Source organism: Aspergillus terreus, genomic scaffold, assembly GCF_000149615.1.
Source record: "Aspergillus terreus NIH2624 scaffold_15 genomic scaffold, whole genome shotgun sequence".
NCBI classification, from domain to species: Eukaryota; Fungi; Ascomycota; class Eurotiomycetes; order Eurotiales; family Aspergillaceae; genus Aspergillus; species Aspergillus terreus.
Window position 1 is genome coordinate 307,199 of NT_165938.1, and position 14,244 is coordinate 321,442.

Below are 14,244 nucleotides of genomic sequence, written 5' to 3' on the forward strand. Positions count from 1 at the left end.
TTTCTCTCCTACCGGCCGGGAACAAGAGAACCGGCGATGACGAACAATAAACTACTCCGTACGCGGTATGGATGAATATGGAGCTTTGACCCGTAACCTCCAGGACCCTCATGCCTCGCTGTCTTTCTCCGCGCCACGTTCTTTTCGGGAACCAGAGCTCCCCTATTCCGCAGTTCCGACCGTTATCGGGGACTTTCCAGGAACCATCCATCGTCATTCTTTGGGGGAATAATTGTTTTTTCCTGTCTAGTTCCTCCGACTCCCCTGGAGCGTTCGGGCGGTTCTGACCGAATAAGGTTGAATGAAGCTCAGGTCGAAAGGGTCACCATCCACACCGGTCCGGCCACTAATGAGAGACAGGGGGGAAGAGATATCCCCCCCCTATGAGGATTAATCTATCTACGGAGTATCGTCTGGCCCAAATATCCAACTTCTCCGTACCTCCATGGAAGGACAAATAGAAGATCCTCCCCCAAAATCGAAAACGCGCACCCAAGGGGAAAAAAAAGTTTAAACGGGCGTGGAGACCGTTAGAGCAACCACTCTTTTTGCAATATTCCGGAATAATACTTTCGGAACCGGGCCACTTCTCCATCACGACGAGGGCGTCCCCCGTTTCTGACTTGAGAGTTCCCGCGCCTGTTCGAGGCTATGGGCCTTCCGGACCAGGGTCGTTCTCCATCTCGAGTCAGAACACTAGGCCGGAACTCGCTGAGAAAGACAATGGCCCACCCCAACAGCACACTAGCACGGTCCGCTAGGAATTCTAATCCCCCTCCCTCGTGGATGTCTCGCCGCTGATTGCTTACTCCATCATTCATTGGCGTGGCACTGGGTGGAGATGCTACGACGACCTACGGCAGCCCTGGTCTTGACAAGGGGGGAAATGCGGTAGTCCATGGTGGATGGGGGAAGGGGAGTTATTCTGTGCCTAAGCTGGTAGTTGCAGCACGCACGCAGGTTTGATTCCCTTGACCCGAATCCCACTGGTCGCCCTCCATCCACGTTCGTATCCAATAAGTTAACTTTAGATTATGTTAGGTCGGCGTATGAACAGGGCTTGGATCTCCCCACTTTTTTGTTGATCAATTCTGGTGGTGTCAAAGAAGCTGGCGATGATGCCCAGCCAGTCTCTTTGTCCAGCCTTTAGTGTTTCATGCTGACCCTCACTGCTGCCCTATCTGCCCTTCTCCACGACTTCGCCATGGCTTGGCCCCTCTCACACGGCTCGGCGAGCCCCAGCCGATGGACGATGGTCTTTTGACTTGTTCTGTATCGATGACCGTTGTCGACTTCTGGGTCTCAGTCCCTCTGCAAGCTAAGCTTGACTGGAGCGCAGATCCGTCAAATGGGGGGATTTTTTTTTCTGCTTGCGTTCTCTTTCTTTCAATCATCTTATCCATCTGCAGCTTGCCAGTTCTGGACGAATATAACTTCGTTCCCATCCTTTTATCCCCAATAATCATTCTCTGGTTTCCCTTTTCCCTTTTCCAGAACCTTTCCTCTACCGTCTGTGACTTGGTTAGCCCGGGATATATGGTGCAGCCTATCACTGATCAGGTCCATTTTTTTGTTGTGTAAGACAAGGTATTATTTGCCTAGACCGTTTTTCCCTTCTTCCCTTTTTTTTATTTGATAATTCTTTTTACTCTTCCTTTTTTTTATTTTTTATTTTTTTTTTCCCTCCGCGTACTAAGTGACGGAAGAAAACGGGCCTCTATCCGTTTGGAGAATCCCATCTGCTGATCCTCTTGGGGAGACGCAGAGATAGAAGCGCTGCAGCTCTGATCGGCCTAGGACGGATGCTTTTCTGTACGTCCTGCGTCTGGTGAAGAAAAGTATTTTTGGAAGTACTGCGGCCCTGTCATATCACCACCCCTGGTGAGAGCAAACTATCCCTTTTTGCGCTGGGGAGTTCAGATCCATCAACGGTTGGTTCGCCTTTATATGAGCGCATTTTCTTCGCTGTTGCCTCGACTCTCATCTCCTATCTTCGGCGCCAGTACGGAAGGACAATCCTGGGATTCTGACCTCCAACGGTGCCTGGCCAACCACCCCCGTGACCAGAAGCTTACACAAACCCCGATACTTCTAATTCACATCTCTGCATGGCGAAAGGCTTCCGGTGTCGCCGATAAAACCATTCCTCGATCATTTTGCATGTTCAGATCAGCCTGAAGGCGTTGAATTGCTCCCCAATAGACCGCCAAGCGCAGCGCCGCCGCCTTCCGTCCGGTCCTTTCATTCCGTCAGCCCAACTCTTTTTCTTTTTTCGAGATCTATCAAGGGCAGCTTGCCAGGGCTTCAGGCTCTAGCAGCGCCGATGTATGTCCGCGACGCTGGCGGATCCGTATCGAGACTATACGATTGACTATGCTCAACATGCGGCTAGCTGCAAACCCGAAGAACATGAGAGCACACTTGTCTACCATCAGAACCAGCCACATCTTCAGCATCCCAAACGGACCGACCCGACATTCTCTCAAGGGAGCTCCCACAGCACGGCATTTGAGCAACACCATGCAAACGCGACCGTTCTCCCACCCGCAAACCACCAGCCGACAGTGCATGATATCACCCAGACAGTCGTCCTCACCCCAGCCCAGATGCTTCCCCGACAACTCCCCGTGCAGTATTCCTCAGCCAACTTCGACCTCTCTGTCCCGCGCGGCAAGAAGCGACACCATTCGGAGGCAGAGACCGGCGACAGCGGTGCCGGCTCCGACCACCACTCGATCAGACCACAGCTGCCCGTCCTTGCTCCCGAGACACATTCAGACGCCGGCCACTCCTCGGAGATGCTCTTCTCAGTCCATGGAGACTCATCACAGCACCAGATGCAAGGCCACGAGTTCGCGCACCCGGACTCGATGGCCCTCCCGCAGCATCATCACCATCACCGTCTCCCACCCCACGCGTCGCTGCGGGATAGCCAGCACCATGGTATGAATGTCGAATCATCTCCTCTGCCCGCGGGGCCACCGAGTGTCGTGGGCCAGCCGGGGATGCCGGACCCGGCGCCTCGGCCTCGAGGACCCAAACTGAAGTTTACGCCTGAGGAAGATGCGCTCCTGGTAGAGCTTAAGGAAAACAAAAACCTGACATGGAAACAAATCGCCGACTTTTTCCCCGGACGGACGAGTGGGACGTTACAGGTGCGCTACTGTACAAAGTTGAAGGCCAAGGACGTGACATGGAGTGATGAAATGGTTTGGACCGGACCCTACCCCTCTGATCTGTGGAGCAGTTGTGCTAACGATGCAGCGTGACAGGTACAACGATTGCAGCGCGCCATCCAGGAATATGAGAATGACCGGTGGCGGATCATCGCGGGAAAGGTTGGCAATGGGTTCACACCGGCCGCATGCCGGGAAAAGGCTAGCCAGCTTTGAGGACAGCAGCTCGGTTGTATGTATATCATGGAACAAGGCATGGATGAGAAGATTGGGATGGATATTCGGATTGATTTTCTTTACCGCAATGCTTCCTTCCAACGGGAGGAGTATGGCTAGATATACGATATTTTCTTTGTTAGCGTTATATATATACCTATACTATGTGTTCATGGATGGACAAACGGAGTACGGCATCTGACTGATCTTGATTGCTCATAGTCTGCTCATAGTCTGGGTAGTATAGATCTGGCGTTGAAGCTGATATGGTAGGGTTCAACCCTAGGGAGATTCCGGATCGGGCGTCTGCGGCAGTGGTGGCTGCAGACCGCCGGAGCAGCTGGTGCAACCAATCACCCGGCGTTGCTGACTATTCGACCGACCACGGGCCGAAGCGGCTTCAAACTCACCTCAACCTCCAAACTAAACTCCCTCTGCTTCATCCCCGTCCTTCCACCACCTCCCACCCCTCCTCCACGGCCTATATCCATCCCACTCCAGGACAATGTTCCTCCAGCGCACGGCCTTCGCCCTCGCGCGGCGCACTCCTGCCCGCGCCATCGCCGCTCGCCCGTTTTCCTCCTCCGTCGTCCGCTGTACGTGACCCCCAGTCAATTTGAGACCCGCCTCTGCTCAACCCTCATACCCGTCCGGTCACTCAATTGGACCGGAGTCCCAATTTTCTCCCTGTGGATGACTCGTTGTGATCTTCCGGCTGACTTGAAGCTCTCCGCGCGCAGGCAACAAGGCGAAGTACGGCGTCGAGAAGGAGGGCAAGATCCTTCCTTTCCAAGGTTGGTCCCCGATGTGATGTCAACAATGAACCCCAATTGCCCCCGTCTCCTCAATTCGACATTCTCAACGCGTCGGCACTGTACACTGTGCAATTGAGACGGCCATTGGCCTCCAACCCGCGCCCGTCAACCCGACCTCGCTCCCTCCGCATCTCCTCACCAGGAGTCCGTACTGACTGTTTTCCCACGCAGAGATCAAGACTGAGGAGGACCTCGTGCCCCCTGGTGCCAAGTCTGGTACCGTCCCTACCGATATCGAGCAGGCTACCGGTCTCGAGCGTCTGGAACTCGTCGGAAAGATGCAGGGTATCGACATCTTCGACATGAGACCTCTTGATGCCTCCCGCAAGGGTAAGTTTACATTCGCCTAGTGGTGGATCTGGTGTTTTGGAATGGCAGAATCGATGACTGATCTTCCTTTCAGGAACTCTTGACAACCCCATCATCGTCAACGGCGCTGGCGATGAGCAGTACGCTGGTTGCACCGGTTACCCCGCCGATTCCCACCAGGTCGTCTGGCTCACCGTATGTTTGATCAATTTCTATTATCGCATCAATACGCAGGATACTAATACTATTACTTCAGGTCTCTCGTGACCGCCCTCTCGAGCGCTGCGGTGAGTGCGGCAACGTCGTCAAGCTCAACTACATCGGCCCCGAGGAGGATCCCCATGCCCGTAAGTGTGCCGGATATTACGTCCATCGCACCCCCATTGCTAATCATACGACACCAGACGACCACGGCCACGGTCACCACCCCGCCCCCGAGGAGCCCAAGACCTTTGCCGACTACGTCAAGCCTGAGTACTGGTACCGGTAAATATGTCTACGATAATATCGCGCGGCTAGTCTTTTGTCTCGGGAAGGAAAGTATAGAAGGGTGTAAGAGGACGAAGCTTGGGTCATAAACAAGATGGACGGAAGACAATCATTCCGCGAGCTCTCTTTTTTGAACGTCTTGGTGCTTTCCACCTTGTGTCTTTTCTTCCCTTGGCTGTATCCCTGTTGAATCTGTCATTTGTCTCTGTAGTATAGTGAGTGGAATGAAGTGAGATGGTGTTGTTTATGATAGTCATAATTTTGTGTCTATGAGTTTGGGGCTGGTCTGGGCAGGAAATGTCGGATGACGTTAGGCGGCACGGAAGTGGGAGTGGGTGGCATGATGACGACCACCCGGAGTGTCCCGTAGACCGATTAGGTCGGAAAGTACCCAAAGACCAAAATGGAAAAGGATTACTATTCCATATTTTGACGAAATTCATTGATAAAAGATACCGTAGTTCTCTATCACATTAGTGAGATGTCTACCAGCTAACTTTATTATAACCCACCCCTACAAACATCTTTTGATCGTGCATCATGCCGGTTGAATTGACATGAACAAGCATAGAGTTGATACAACTACTCCATCCAACTACACCTCTTCGAATTCCGTAAAAGATCCTGATGAGTCTACCGACCGGCCCAGCGAAGCTCCAGATACCGCAAAGGCGGGTAGACAAGACCGGCCCAGGTGAACCCAACATAGTTCCCCATCTGCGACAAGTCAGCAAGACACAATCCACGCACTACAGCGTCAAAGAGGGTGGGTGAACACTCACATCAGCACCATACTCACCCACCAGCCGCGCCAGCGGCCCGATATACCAGACCTGGGCCATGCACAGGATGGCGCCGGCCCAGCCGACGAGGAAGGCGACGAACGCGGCAACGCCGAGCGGGAGCTTAGCCGGGTCGTTCCAGACGGACCAGTTGTAGCCGCGGGGGCGGCGGCGGAAGACGAAGCGCTCCTCGAGGATGATGGCCATCCAGATGGCGACCCAGTAGCCCATGAGGGCGAGGAAGTTTGTGAAGATCTCGGAGAGGTGGCCGCGGCCGGCGAGGGCGCAGACGGTGTAGATGACGACGCCGACGGTGTTCCACAGCGCGCGCGGGACGCGCTCCGCGTGGCGGCCGAGGATCTGGAAGTCCACGCCGGCCGAGTAGGTCGGCGCGACGGTGTTGGCGATGAGGCCCAGCGCGACGACGACGGCGCAGAACTGGCCGAAGCGGCCGAGCGGGCGGAAGCCTTCCACGATGAGCGCGCCGGCGCCGCGCTGGTAGGCAGCGGCGTAGGACGGGTGCTGCGGGATGCCGGAGGCGAGGCCGATACCCGCGAGAAAGGCCATCGTGAAGGAGAGCATGAGGCCGAGGAAGGAGAGCGAGAAGATGGTTCGGCGCGAGGTCCGCTCTGGGTAGTAGACGAAGAAGTCGGCGGCTAGCGGCGCGTAGGTGATCGCTGCGCTGAGGCAGATGGAGAAGAATGACAGGCTGTTGGATAGGTTAGTGGGAGTCGGTGTTGGTATGATGGGGAGGGCTGGGGGCTTACCGGTTGCCGGCTAGGGTGCGAGTATCCCCAACTGACGGGGTGGACAGGTCGAACTTGGATGACGACACGCCAAACAAGATGCAGACCACGATGAGCTGCGGGAGAAACGCAAATCTTTGACACGGTCAGCAGGTGGTCGGTTTGATACCGGATGTCACGCGTACCTCTCGTAGTAGTGGAAGCCCTGGATACCGAACGTGGCGATGACCCAGCTAATGATTGCGATGATCACGATTCCTGGTTTGATTAGTATACGACGAGGCATCCCGACATCACACAGCCGACGTACCCACAGCCACGGACATGCTCCCGTGCGGTGATACAGCGGACAGAATCTGCCCGCAAACCACGCAGTCAATCAGACAGTACCCAAGCATCTGGATCAGGTTCAAGATGACAATAATCTTGCTCGGCCACCAGCCCATTGTGTACCGTCCGAAAGCCTACACCCATTAGACCGACTGTCCTCATTTACAACACCCAGAGACACGTACCATCGTCCGGATACCGGAAATGGGCCCCCACGTGGCCATCCACGCCGCGGGAAGCGCACCGACGAGGGCACCGAGCACAGCACAGAGCGCCGAGTCCAGGAAGCTGAGGCCATAGACCACGGGGCCCAACATCCCCAGGGTGATGTTGTTGGCGGCGAGATTGACCGAGACCCAAAGCAGGAACGCCTGCAGGTACGAGACCCAGGACAGTTTCTTCATGCGCTCATCCTCGCCCACGCGTTCGATGCCGCGGGCCTCGAGGTTGTACTCGACCAGCTGCTGCTCGAATCGTCGAATGTATGCGGCGACGCGGGGGGACACGAACGGACCGCCAGTTGTGGTGCGATTGATTCCTTCGCCATGTTCGAGGGTATGCGACGGTGGCGGAGGGGCCGTGGAGACCTTGGCGGAGTCCTTCTCCGTAGCAGCCCCTAGGGCTGGGACGCGGTTCTCCGGGGACATGATGCTGTCGCAGCGGGTTAGCATCGCAGGTGGGACAAGGGGGATAGTGGAGGGTGCAGAAGCGCGCATGAGGTTCTTTCGCTGGAATTATCCAGATCAAGTTCAACCGTATATTCTCAGAACGACGTGCTGTGGAACAGGCGCCGAACACCGGTCTTCATGCAGGCATGTTACCTAGATACCTTGATCGACAGACAAAACCAGGCGACTAGTCTTCATGATAGCTGTCCCTTGCATGGGGCTTCTGCGGGAGTCGGGGAGAGTTGTACTCGGCGGCTGGGCTGTTTCCCGAGGGAATTGAGAATGCGATGCGGTGAGACTGCGAGAGTGATCACAGTTAGGGATGCGCAATGGTATGAGGGGTGTGCGGGTCACCTGGCTGATCCAAGTCAGATTGCCAACGGAGCGACAGGAAGGCTACAGACACTGCTGGAGTAGTCGTCTAGACGTTGTCAAATCGACGAGAGGCGAATTGCGACGAGAAAAAAGTGTGGAGCGGCAGATTGGCGGCGGGGAACCAAAGTGGGAGAAAATCGCCGCGCCCCGACTTCGGCCGAGACGTCTCGTATTCCACACTGACCGTGCAAATTACTAGAACTGATTGAACTTATCAACATGGATTGCCCATAAACTATCTACGGTAACTCGTCCGGTACAGCGGTGGAAGCAGGATCTCGGAAGCAGCGCTGGAAATCATGTGGTATCCATGCACGGATAGAGACAACTAGAATGAGCAATCGAAGGGAGGAGAGAAAGCTAGAAAGAAACCAAGACAGGAAATCCCAACTCCATAGCCTGGACCCATTGCAACTGTCGCAGTGATCATCGTCTCGCATCGAAAAGGGAGAAAGGTCGAATGCTAAAACAAATCGCAGAATGGATGCATGGAAGCGTTCGTCGTCACGTCGTCAAATTCATCAAGGTCTAGAGATCTTTGAAATGCTCTTTGGCATACTGTTCGCAGGCCTGCATTGCAGTCATTAGCGGTGCCCCTGATGGTGTCGAATTGACGAGGACACACCTTCGCAGGCTTTCCAACCTTCTGCCCAATCACCTTCCACTTGTTGGCTTCATACTCCTTGATTGCTTCCCGAAGGGCCTGGGACTGGCGGGTGTCAGTAAACCATTGGGATGGTTGGATGGACCTGTTCGGGGTAGTACACACCTCGTCCTCTGCGAACTCGGCGTAGTGCATGTCCTATCATCATGAGTATCACAGTGTTGGTTATCGACGGCTGTCTGGGCGAGATGATACCTTGTACCAGTGTTTCTTCACACTACCCTCAGTACGCGCGGGGAATGTCTAAGGAGGGTCAGTCGTGGGAAGACGAAACGAAACGAAGGGATCAGTAGGGGCAATGTCTCACCTTGGCGATTTCGCTCCAACTACGGCCAGCATCGCGCATGGTCTTCAGTCGCTGCTCTTCTTCGGCAGTCCAGGGAGTATTGGTGCGGCCTTTCTTCCGAGGAGGCTCGGATTTCCCTGCGCTCTGGTCCTGCGCGATCTCCCCAGTGGAGGCGGACGAGACCGGGGCGGCCATGGTGGGTGCAGTCACCGGCTGGTGAGAAGAACGGCGCTTGCGAGGGTTGGGAGGCGGAACCTGAGGAGGGGGCATATGCATGCCCTCAAAGGGAGGGACCGGTTGGAAGGGGTGAAGTTGTTGTTGTTGTTGTTGCTGGGCTAGTAGATGATTTTGCGCGTTGGCAGGAATGGATGGTGTTTTGAGTCTTTTGGGGGTTGGAGGGGACCTGATGACACAAGGCACGAGAGAAGAGGCGATCAGGTTAGTGAGGGAACAAGAAGACAGAAATAAAATTGCAAGAGAAAGAAAGATGAAACAGGAGTGAGAGGATGCCGCAAGAGATGATGTCGTCAGTCACATGTGGACAAGGACATCGGACTGTATCAAGCACATGACAGCTGGGGGCATATCGTATATATAGGTAGGATTTCAGAGGCACGTCGCCATGCAAGAAAACAAAGCAATCAATCAAATCCAGACAGAGCGCCGGGGACGTGCCAACAAACCCCCACGACGAGGGAGGACGAGGACGAACTTACGACATGGTGGATGGTACGTAGGATTCCCAATCACGCTGCACCGATTCATCTGTAGATACACATGCTTCAGAGGTTAGCTCATCTGCTACTCCAGAACATGGCATGGGGATTGGCCTGTCAGGTAGGGAGACGAGGTCGTTGTTACACCAGTGAATAATGACGATGGCACGGGGGTCATCCCACAGCGTGGTCGTGACGCTGCAGAAAGAGAGCCCCGAATAGGAGAGGAGGAGTAGAAGAAAGTCAAGGGATGGTCAATAGAATGAAGTTTACATGCAGATAGGTAGGTAGGTAGCCAACGTCAAGATAGAGCCGGTGGGGAAACCTTGGAAGTATAGGGAAGTAGTAAAGAGAAAAGATAGATAAATAAATAAATAGGTTTAGGCACAGTCGGATGAAGTTCTTCCCTGTAGCTGCGTCGGAGGGACACGCGAGACAGCAGCAGCAGTGGGAGCGGAGGTGGTGTCCAGATGAGAATACAAAGGCTGAAGATAGTACGGAGCTGGAGGACTGGAGTCGCGATTATTATTCATGATAAGACGGACTGGTCAGGATGGAGTAGTGGAGATGGAGGAGAGAACCCAAGCCAAATGAGGGGGCGGGATGAGCAGGCTTACTGGTCAGCGTTCATGGTTGAAGAGACCGAGTCCCTGGTGACTTGAGTTACATGAAGTCAAGACAGATGGTACACAAGAAAAGAAAAGAAGGGAAGCGGGGAGAAGAGGGATGTAGTTATTGGGAGGGAGAGAGCAGAGCGGGAGGAGGAAGAGGAGGAAGGAAAAAGAAACGAGGTGCAAGATTAGTGGGACGAACGACAGACGGAGGGGAAATCCAGCCAGCCTTAGAAGAAGAACAACAACTTAGTAGGTACTGATAATAATAGGGAGGGACAATCAATCAACTGCAGCACGCGGCGCCCGTCACAAACTCCGTGCTCTCCGGACACACACTTGCTTTTTCTATTTTTCTGAAGATTATTGGAATTATCATGACCCGGGTTCTGGTCCAGTACCTGTCTGTCTCTCCCAGACTATTCCAGGGACGGAGGGTTATTTTATCTCCAGACAAGTCAGATCGGTGATGTGATGGATGGATTTGATGACGACCCACACCAGCTACTTCCATAGTACATAGGTATCTAGTAGGTATCACCCGGTGATTGATCTCCGCAGATGATAGTACTTCTGCTGTCTTCTCAAACCCACCCAGAAGAGCCACCTCGTATCCTACCAGACACAAGGATTCAAGCTAAGCAGTTGAGGATCTGACACGCATGTGGAGACGGCGAATGGCTACAACCACGGTTCATGCCTCGCAAGAACATGAGAATAAAATCTCCCGACTGGATACGATGGCGAAACCAGGCAAGTTTCAGACAATAGGTGAGACTGAATGTGGTAAATCTATATATACCTGGGCCAAGATACCGGTGTTGTTCTCCTCAGCGGGAAGCGGGGTAAGGTCATCATCATCCACCGTCGCCATCCAAGGACATGGTTGAATCATTTTTTCCCACCCCCAGACGATACGGTAGCTTATATATGAATAATGAAACTATATCAAAGTTATATGATGGGCGTTATTTGTTGATCTCCTCCCTCTTCTACACCAATGACTTGGTGGGGAACCTTATTTGATCTGTACCATTAATGCGGAGGGACCGAGATATTTACCCGCTTGAGCGAGGTAGTCCAAGATGCGCAACATCAAAACACTATGCCTTCTATTGATAAAAATGTATCTCTACCCACCTCAGTAAACATGTCAATATCTCCAGCAACAGCTCAAGTATGAAACATGCTGGCGTTGACATGATACTACTGCGATCTCAGACTGCGTAACCAGCTGACGTCACTGATAACACAGCACGTGACATTCTTCTTATCTGTTGACCGCCCTGAGACCCCCTGCAACATCGCCTTGTCTCCTCCTTAGGTGCCTGGACCTTAGCTAGCTACCTAGCTAAACACCACCTTGCCTGTTCTCCGACCTCCTTCTTATATTGCTTGGCCATAGTGACAAGTGGCAGCAGGTCACCTCCAAGCTTCAAATCATCACCTGACCCGAGCATCGGAGCTACGACGCCTTCCGGTGATGCTCTAGACACCTCTCAACAGTGCAGCACCTCTTAAACCACGCAACTCATACAACATGCTCAACCTCAACATTTTCCGGATATTGGGCGACCTGGCTCATATATCGTCGAAATGTATCTTGATCTGGGCTATCCACCGGAACAAAAGTGCTGAAGGTATGCATTCCGACGGTGTCCGCTGAGTTCCCCCATCCTCACCCGCCGATGCTAGGTGTTTCGCTCCTCACTCAGATGCTCTATGCTGTCGTTTTCGTGACCAGATACCTTGATCTGACTCGTGCGAACGGTTGGAGTAGCGTCTATAACGTCTTTTTCAAGCTCTTCTATATCATCTCTTCCTTCTACATCATCTACATCATGATGAAGGTCTTCCCTCGGACCCGGGAAAGAGAGCGGGCTTGGAAGTTAGGGATTGGTTCGGCCGCGGTTTCTCTCGTCCTTGCTCCGATCTTGACCCTGATCTCATACGGAGGTTTCCCATCCCATTGGTTCACCGAGGTGAGTCGTCCTGCATGCAAGGTCCCGTATCTTGTACGGAACCTGGGTTATACTGACCGCTTGCGCCATTTAGATCTTCTGGGCGTTTTCCATTGTTCTGGAATCCGTCTGTGTGTTGCCGCAGCTGTTACTGCTGCGGCAGACCACCGTCCCCACGGTCATTGATTCCTACTACCTCGTCACACTGGGCTCTTACCGCGCATTCTATATCCTGAACTGGTTGGTGCGCGGATTCGGCGCGGAGCACTATTGGGATCCGGTTGCCGATTTCTTCGGCGTCGTTCAGACGGCTTTCTATATTGATTTCGCCTGGGTGTATTACTCGCGCCAGCGCGTCAAGCTTCGAAACGGAGGGGTTGTCGATTCAGAGGACTTCCGGAGGAGCTGGCTAGTGAACCGGGTGCTGAATTTCCGACGTCGCCACAGCACGGACGAGGAGCAGAATCTTCGAGACGAGGAAGACAGCGGCGACGGAGAGCGACCGAGTAGCAACCGTTGGGGCGCGAGAGGAATATCGATCTCTGCAGATGACACGCTGGACGAGCACTCCCGCAACAAGCCCCATCATGCCAACCACAGCGATGATGATGATGGCCTGGGGGAGATCCTGGAGGACGACGATGAGCATCTCGCGAACCAGGCGAATGGACAGACGCAACGCAAGGGTTCTCCTCCTTCAGTTGCATGAATGAATGAGTTATCCGCTGTGCCGCCATGCAAGAGTATATCTCATTTTTAGAAAATATCACGTCAGGTCTATTTGCTATTTGAGTTGTTGGCTTACCTGGGTCCATGTGTGGTGCATGCTCTGATGTATTTTCCGGTTTCTTTTCCCTCTCAAGGCTCTTTATTTTCAATTGCATGGCGATAGGCAAGGGTTTGGATAGGAGCCGGATGGTCTATTTTCTCTTGGGCGCAGTCAGCCCTGCCGCTATCGTCACACCATCTTGGGTATCCAAGGTATGTCCCGCGTTTGACGGTGTGGGAGATTGCGGAAGGTTCAGTCATGTTGTTATTATTAGATCTATGAAGCGCAAGGACGAATGAAGATGATCATGAATCATACCCGCCTATGTGATCCAGAGGGTCCTGACGTTTCAAGAGAACCCTAAGTCATTGCTGCGCCGGGACATAGCCACGATATTAGAGGGGTCGTTATGACAACAGACAAAGAAGCACCTCAGTAACCTCAAGGATGGTTTCGGGGGCCAAGGGACTCTACTCCAGAGGGCTAAAATGCCTGATCAGCAGCGCCGGGGGAGAGCTTCCCAGCAGGGGTGGTGTAACTATGAGGTGAGCTTAGTATATGCGGATGGATGATCCAGTTATCTTATTCGAAGACGATCCATCTGGAGTACCAGGAGGATCCTGAATATTGTTTCCCTTTGACTGTCTCTCTTTTGGCCCCCTTTTCTCCCACCGTATCAGAAGAAGAAAAGAGACCGTTCATCTCCCCATCACGTTGACCATCGACTGGCTTACCCGTTCTAGATTAGCGGCACCCCAGGATTCTGCCTTACCGAAACGGCCCTCCAGCATCCTCCTCCTCTCGACTCTCGACCCTCTACGGATTTACACTCGGAGTAATCGGATGTCCATCACCCCCAAGGGTCGAGGGAGGGGCCATGGCGTGGTTAATCAACTCCTACGCCATCATGGCCTGAGCGCACAAGGAACAATGACGGACCCATCACTCGAATGGCCGAAGATTCCACGATCCCTCATGGGCCGAGATCCCTAGCGTCTGCTGCTTCTTGGATCCACCGCCCGCTGACGGTCTGGAATACTACTACGTACTTCGTGAATCGCTCGAACTCGCATTCCATCCTCATCTCATCTGGCGCGTAAATCGCCATCCCTTTGGGGGACACGTGGCCAGGGTTGGATGCAAATGCAACCACCCGGGAGCCCGATTCGGGGAACGGATCGTGCATGCTAGATTGAGCCGGGTACAGATAGACCCGCCCCTGGTGTAGGCTCACTTGGTGGTCAGATCAGGCGCACACACCTGTATAACGAACCGGTTCTGATAATGAGGTTGCTTTCATCTCCCCGGCTCGTTAATCCGACTAACTTCGA

At 53.6% G+C, this 14,244-nt stretch overlaps 5 protein-coding genes across 5 annotated transcripts; 3 read left to right on the plus strand and 2 right to left on the minus strand.

Moving 5' to 3' along the window:
• Window positions 1–2,327: 2,327 nt before the first annotated feature.
• ATEG_09592 (SANT/Myb-like DNA-binding domain-containing protein) lies at window positions 2,328–3,392 on the plus strand (the record flags this gene model as incomplete). The annotated part of the gene is made up of 2 exons (XM_001218213.1): window positions 2,328–3,155; window positions 3,273–3,392. The coding sequence occupies 2 exons, from the start codon at window positions 2,328–2,330 to the stop codon at window positions 3,390–3,392; spliced, it is 948 nt and encodes a 315-aa protein (XP_001218214.1).
• Window positions 3,393–3,897: 505 nt separating this feature from the next.
• cox5b (cytochrome c oxidase subunit IV) lies at window positions 3,898–5,006 on the plus strand (the record flags this gene model as incomplete). Its single annotated transcript, XM_001218214.1, has 6 exons — window positions 3,898–3,988; window positions 4,133–4,186; window positions 4,379–4,537; window positions 4,611–4,711; window positions 4,773–4,863; window positions 4,921–5,006. The coding sequence occupies 6 exons, from the start codon at window positions 3,898–3,900 to the stop codon at window positions 5,004–5,006; spliced, it is 582 nt and encodes a 193-aa protein (XP_001218215.1).
• A 632-nt stretch (window positions 5,007–5,638) lies between these two features.
• On the minus strand, window positions 5,639–7,510 carry ATEG_09594 (purine-cytosine permease family protein; the record flags this gene model as incomplete). Its single annotated transcript, XM_001218215.1, has 6 exons — window positions 5,639–5,722; window positions 5,788–6,496; window positions 6,555–6,668; window positions 6,719–6,791; window positions 6,844–6,997; window positions 7,049–7,510. 6 exons carry the CDS (start codon window positions 7,508–7,510, stop codon window positions 5,639–5,641), a joined length of 1,596 nt encoding a protein of 531 aa, XP_001218216.1.
• Window positions 7,511–8,434: 924 nt separating this feature from the next.
• ATEG_09595 (SANT/Myb-like DNA-binding domain-containing protein) lies at window positions 8,435–9,051 on the minus strand (the record flags this gene model as incomplete). The annotated part of the gene is made up of 4 exons (XM_001218216.1): window positions 8,435–8,476; window positions 8,532–8,609; window positions 8,676–8,708; window positions 8,878–9,051. The coding sequence occupies 4 exons, from the start codon at window positions 9,049–9,051 to the stop codon at window positions 8,435–8,437; spliced, it is 327 nt and encodes a 108-aa protein (XP_001218217.1).
• Window positions 9,052–11,723: 2,672 nt separating this feature from the next.
• ATEG_09596 (ER lumen protein-retaining receptor) lies at window positions 11,724–12,853 on the plus strand (the record flags this gene model as incomplete). The annotated part of the gene is made up of 3 exons (XM_001218217.1): window positions 11,724–11,823; window positions 11,879–12,165; window positions 12,239–12,853. The coding sequence occupies 3 exons, from the start codon at window positions 11,724–11,726 to the stop codon at window positions 12,851–12,853; spliced, it is 1,002 nt and encodes a 333-aa protein (XP_001218218.1).
• Window positions 12,854–14,244: the final 1,391 nt, after the last annotated feature.